Source organism: Copadichromis virginalis, linkage group LG3 (assembly GCF_057382275.1).
Source record: "Copadichromis virginalis isolate Kocher_CV1m ecotype Utaka linkage group LG3, C_Virginalis_male_GT1.1, whole genome shotgun sequence".
NCBI classification, from domain to species: Eukaryota; Metazoa; Chordata; class Actinopteri; order Cichliformes; family Cichlidae; genus Copadichromis; species Copadichromis virginalis.
Genome location: NC_140620.1, coordinates 4,202,790 through 4,209,070, shown reverse-complemented (window position 1 = coordinate 4,209,070; position 6,281 = coordinate 4,202,790). Strand labels below are relative to the sequence as shown.

Here is a 6,281-nt window from a genome sequence, read left to right as displayed (position 1 = left end):
ATCTCCATATGTTTTTATGTGATTCTTAATTAATTATTTTAAATTCTTAATTGTGGTATCACAAAGGGTGGAATGTGGTGGCAGATTTATTTTCTCATGTATTAATCACATATATAATCATATCACATTAGTTACAGTAATATCACTTCCTCACTTTACTATAGTATGAGCACTACTGTCACTAGTTTGGAATGTTAACACGGTGAGGCCATTGTAATGGAGGGTGTCCCAAATTCTTTTATTTGAGGATGAGAACAAAGAAACACTGGTCTTGTACAATGATTTTATTGAACACACGCGTGGGGAGATGTACGTGGGGCGCGTGGGGCGGCCAAGGAGAAAACAAGGTTATAATTCTCTCTGTTTGTTTTTTTGGTCCTTGGCTGACACTTGGTCTTCGCTCGCTCTGCTGTAGAGTATCACTTCCTGTTTCTGCTCAAACAAAGTGGTGTTTCTGAGTAGCTTATCTGCTTAGAAATTTAATTAAAAACTTTTAAATACATTCTTTTTTCATAGTATAATCTTCACGTGCTTCATCTGAAGCACCCTTTCTGTGTGATCACTACCTAATTCATAGCCAAAGTATTCACTCACTGTCTCTGTACACTGTTTCGCTAGCTTAGCTTAGCTCGTAGCCGACTCGTTAGCACCATGGCTACTTCATCTGTCCCTCCTGCACTTTCTTGCTCATTGTGTCAGATGTTTAGTTACTCCTCAGCCTCCTTTAGCAGTAATGATACCTGTAACAAATGTAGCATATTTGCAGCTCTGGAGGCCAGGATTACTGAATTGGAGACTCGGCTTCGCACCCTTCATTCACCTGTAGCTAGCCAGGCCCCTGTAGCTGGTGCAGCCGAAGATAGCGTAGGCCCCACTAGCTGTTCCCCGGCAGACCCCAAGCAGCTGGGGAAAGAGGGCGGCTGGGTGACGGTGAGGAGGAAGCATAGTCCTAAACAGAAGTCCCAGGTACACCACCATCATGTGTCTAACCATTTTTCCCCACTTGGCGACACACCCACCGGGGGTCAAACCCTGGTAATTGGTGATTCTGTTCTCAGACATGTGAAGCTAGAACCGGCAACCATAGTCAGTTGTCTTCCAGGGGACAGAGCAGGCGACATTGAAGGAAATTTAAAACTGCTGGCTAAGGGTAAACGTAAATACAGTAAGATCATAATTCACGTCGGCAGTAATGACACCCGGTTACGCCAATCAGAGGTCACTAAAATCAATATTGAATCGGTGTGTAACTTTGCCAAAACAATGTCGGACTTTGTAGTTTTCTCTGGGCCCCTCCCCAATCAGACCAGGAGTGACATGTTTAGCCGCATGTTCTCCTTAAATTGCTGGCTGTCTGAGTGGTGTCCCAGAAACGATGTGGGCTTCATAGATAATTGGCAAACCTTCTGGAGGAAACCTGGTCTTGTTAGGAGAGACGGCATCAATCCCACTTTGGATGGAGCAGTTCTCATTTCTAGAAATATGGACAAATTTATTAAACCCCCCAAAATATGTCTATCCAGAGTTGAGACCAGGAAGCAGAGTTGCAGTCTTACACGCCTCTCTGCAGCTTCTCTCCTCCTGTTACCCCCCCAAAAACCCATCTCCATTGAGACCGTGTCAGCTCCCAAACAGACAAAAAACAAACTAAAAAATCACAAAGAAAGAACAATACAGTATCCACATCTGAACCAAAGAGTAAAACAGTGAAATGTGGATTATTAAATATTAGGTTGCAGCAGGATGATTATGTTAGTTTAAATGAATCAACACCCCCGAGTCATTCTAACTAGCAGAAACCTCGAAGCACAGGCCGAGGGGGCCGTGTGGCAGCAATTTTCCACACCAGCCTATTAATTAACGAAAGACCAAGACAGACTTTTAATTCATTTGAAAGCCTGATGCTTAGCCTTGTCCACCCCAGCTGTAAAACTCAGAAACCAGTCTTACTTGTTATCATATATCGCCCACCTGGGCCTTACACAGAGTTTCTCTCTGATTTCTCAGACTTTTTATCTGATTTAGTGCTCAGCTCACTAAAAATGACAGCCTCAACATGGCATTTAACCTGTTATTAGACTCAATTGGCTTCTCTCAAAATGTAAAAGAACCCACCCACCACTTTAATCACACTCTAGATCTTGTTTTAATATATGACACAGAAACTGAACATTTAACAGTGTTTCCTGAAAACCCTCTCCTGTCTAGGGATGGGTATTGTTTAGGTTTTATCCAATACCAGTACCAAACCGGTACTTTTGAAACGGTGCCGGTACTTAAACAGTGCTCAAACTGGTGATTAAAGAATGGAGAACACACACTTTGTCCAAAAACCTCTCATGTTCAGCTGTTTTTTTGTAAAAAGATAACAATGTTAGCCTTTTCTGCAGCTATAGGGCATATATGGTATCACTCTTGGCTGGAAGCAGTGCTTAAACAATGGAAAAAACACAAACTTTGTCCAAAAACCTCTCATGTTTAACTGTTTTCCACTTTTTCTTTGGTCGTTTTAGCTTTTTTGGCCAGGGTGAAGGGAGTATCTGCCATCAAACAAGAAGACAGCCGCATGTAGCTATGATGATGTTTGCTAGTTCACCTTACATGCATTAATGTAATAACGTGGTTAGCCTACTCAACGTAAATTACACACGAACAACATTAAGCTACTCACGCAGAGGAGAACGGCTGCTGCTGACATCATCATCCATCATCATTTCTGCTACACTGGCAGGGCTAGGGGCCAGGACTCTCCTCTTCGGGTTTTTGGGGGATGTCGCTAACCGGATACCGGTACCCATCCCTACTCCTGTCTGATCATTTCCTGATAACATTTACAATAGTTGATTACACAGCAGTGGAGAGTAGACTTTATCACAGTAGATGTCTTTCTGAAAGTGCTGTAACTAAGTTTAAGAATATAATCCACCCACTGTTATCATCTTCAATGCGCTGTACCAACATAGAGCAGAGCAGCTATCTGAACGCTACTCCAACAGAGGTCGATTATCTTGTTAATAATTTTACCTCCTCACTACGTACGACTCTGGATACTGTAGCTCCTGTGAAAACTAAGGTCTCAAATCAGAAGTACCTGACTCCGTGGTATAATTCTCAAACACGTAGCCTAAAGTAGATAACTTGAAAGCTGGAGAGGAAATGGCGTGTCACCAATTTAGAGGATCATCATTTAGCTTGGAGAAATAGTTTGCTGCTTTATAAGAAAGCCCTCTGCAAAGCCAGAACATCTTACTATTCGTCACTGATTGAAGAAAATAGGAACAACCCCAGGTTTCTCTTCAGCACTGTAGCCAGGCTGACAAAAAGTCAGAGCTCTACTGAGCCAACAATCCCTTTAACGTTAACTAGTAATGACTTCATGAACTTCTTCACAAATAAAATTTCAATCATTATCAAAAAATTGCCAATAATCATCCAACAGATTTAATATTATCTATAGCTACTTTTAGTACCATTGATATTCATTTAGACTCTTTGTCTCCAATTGATCTTTCTGAGTTGACTTCAATAATTACTTCCTCCAAACCATCAACGTGTCTTGTCCTGCCATTAATTAATTCTTCAATCTTAAATATGATCAACCTATCTCTAATAATCGGCTATGTACCACAGGCCTTCAAGCTGGCTGTAGTTAAACCTTTACTCAAAAAGCATCTCTAGACCCAGCAGTCTTAGCTAATTATAGGCCAATCTCCAACCTTCCTTTCATATCAAACATCCTTGAAAGAGTAGTTGTCAAACAGCTAACAGATCATCTGCAGAGGAATGGCTTATTTGAAGAGTTTCAGTCAGGTTTCAGAGCTCATCACAGGACAGAAACAGCTTTAGTGAAGGTTACAAATGATCTTCTTATGGCCTCTGACAGTGGACTCATCTCTTTGCTTGTCCTGCTAGACCTCAGTGCAGCGTTCGATACTGTTGACCATAATATCCTATTAGAGTGATTAGAACATGCTGTAGGTATTACAGGTACTGTGCTGCAGTGGTTTGTATCATATCCATTTAATAGACTCCAATTTGTACATGTAAATGGAGAGTCCTCTTCACACACTAAGGTCAACTATGGAGTTCCACAGGGTTCAGTGCTAGGACCAATTCTGTTTACATTATACATGCTTCCCTTAGGCAGCATCATTAGAAGACATAGCATACATTTACACTGCTATGCTGATGACACCCAGCTCTATCTGTCCATGAAGCCAGATAACACACAACAATTAGTTAAACTGCAGGAATGTCTTAAAGACATAAAGACCTGGATGGCCGCTAACTTTCTGCTTCTTAATTCAGATAAAACTGAGGTTATTGTACTCGGCCCTGAAAATCTTAGAAATATGGTATCTAACCAGATTCTTACTCTGGATGGCATTACCTTGGCCTCCAGTAATGCTGTGAGGAACCTTGGAGTCATTTTTGACCAGGACATGTCCTTCAGCGCACATATTAAACAAATATGTAATACTGCGTTCTTCCATTTGCGCAACATCTCTAAATTAGAAATATCCTGTCTCAGAGTGACGCTGAAAAACTAGTTCATGCATTTATTACTTCCAGGCTGGACTACTGTAATTCATTATTGTCAGGATGTCCTAAAAACTCCCTGAAAAGTCTTCAGCTAATCCAAAATGCTGCAGCAAGAGTCCTGACAGGGTCTAGAAAGAGAGAGCAGATTTCTCCTGTTTTGGCTTCCCTTCATGGGCTTCCTGTTAAATCCAGAATTAAATTCAAAATCCTGCTCCTCACATACAAGGTCTTAAATAATCAGGCCCCATCTTATCTTAATGACCTTGTAGTACCATATCACCCTATTAGAGTACTTCGCTCTCGCACTGCAAGCCTACTTGCTGTTCCTAGAGTATTTAAAAGTAGAATGGGAGGGAGAGCCTTCAGTTTTCAGGCCCTTCTTCTGTGGAACCAGCTTCCAGTTTGGATTCAGGAGACAGACACTATCTCTACTTTTAAGATTAGGCTTCAAACTTTCCTTTTTGCTAAAGCATATAGTTAGGGCTGGACCAGGTGACCCTGAATCCTCCCTTAGTTATGCTGCAATAAATGTAGGCTGCCGGGGATTCCCTTGATGCATTGAGTTTTTCCTTTCCAGTCACCTTTCTCACTCAGTATGTGTTAATAGACCTCTCTGCATTGAATCATATCTGTGATTAATCTCCGTCTCTCTTCCACAGCATGTCTTTATCCTGTCTTCCTTCTCTCACCCCAACCGGTAGCAGCAGATGGCCCCGCCCCTCCCTGAGCCTGTTTCTGCCGGAGGTTTCTTCCTGTTAAAAGGGAGTTTTTCCTTCCCACTGTCGCCAAAGTGCTTGCTCATAGGGGGTCATATGATTGTTGGGTTTTTCTCTGTATCTACTGTACAATATAAAGCACCTTGAGACAACCTTTGTTGTGATTTGGTGTTATATAAATAAAACTGAATTGGATTTAATTGAATTAAGAGTTTTCGGAATGTTTTTTGTCTGTGCGTCTGTAAATAAGATGCAAAGGCGATGGCCACAATTCAGAGATGGTCCTGGTGTTTCACTGGGATGTTCTCTCCAGATTGCAATGTGTTTGAAATCCACTTCAAATCAAGCTCACTGGGTGTGTTGCAGGTTATTGTTAAATTTTCCACAACAATTATCTTGGTTAAAGAAACACAAGCACATATTGTCTGCTTCCCTGACCTTGCCTGATAGTGTGTGTGTGTGTGGGGGGGGGGGGGGGGGGGGGGGGGGTCTGTGAGTGGGGTAAAGCCTTGAGCATGTGAGTCTATATCTAACTGTTTTCTTCCCTCCTGTTTTTGATTTATTTTCTCATAGTCCCAATAGTGAATGTTCCAGAACCTTCCCCCTTGCATATGAAGGGGCTGTTATTAAGCCATCCACTCGGGTAATTTGCAGTCTTCACTTTCGCAATGCTCTTTCTCCTGCAGGAATGCTTCCTTCTCTTCCATGTGCCCTGTAATAGCTTACAGTGGAGATAAGGCGGACAAGTAGTGCCCTAGCACAAGGTATAAGGCATCAACCACACACTGAACAGTTTCCTCGCATGGGGTCATAGTAAGGTGTCATCTCAAACTCCATTGCTGTCATGTTTTCTGACCAGTTCATAGTGCAAATGTTGTAACAGCTGGACACACATTCTGTCATGTTATCTTCACCTAGTATAGCTACATTGGGTAGCTGTGCTGACATACATATTATGCACTCTCTAACTGTAATACTTCTCACTGTATAGTTTGCATACTTGGAAGTATGCAAACTATACAA

General features: G+C 41.9%; 1 protein-coding gene across 1 annotated transcript; it reads left to right on the top strand.

Moving 5' to 3' along the window:
• The first annotated feature begins 651 nt into the window (after nucleotides 1–651).
• LOC146712360 (uncharacterized) lies at nucleotides 652–5,976 on the top strand. Its single transcript, XM_085436353.1, has 2 exons — nucleotides 652–1,543; nucleotides 5,945–5,976. Exons 1-2 carry the CDS (start codon nucleotides 652–654, stop codon nucleotides 5,974–5,976), a joined length of 924 nt encoding a protein of 307 aa, XP_085292479.1.
• The last annotated feature ends 305 nt before the right edge of the window (nucleotides 5,977–6,281 follow it).

What these genes read in the sequence shown, in the direction of transcription:
- LOC146712360 (XM_085436353.1), top strand. Translation starts at nt 652, where the DNA reads ATGGCTACTTCATCTGTCCCTCCTGCACTTTCTTGCTCATTGTGTCAG. An exon ending in AGTTGAGACCAGGAAGCAGA is followed by an intron (nt 1,544 to 5,944) that starts GTTGCAGTCTTA and finishes TTTCTCCTGCAG; the next exon opens with GAATGCTTCCTTCTCTTCCA.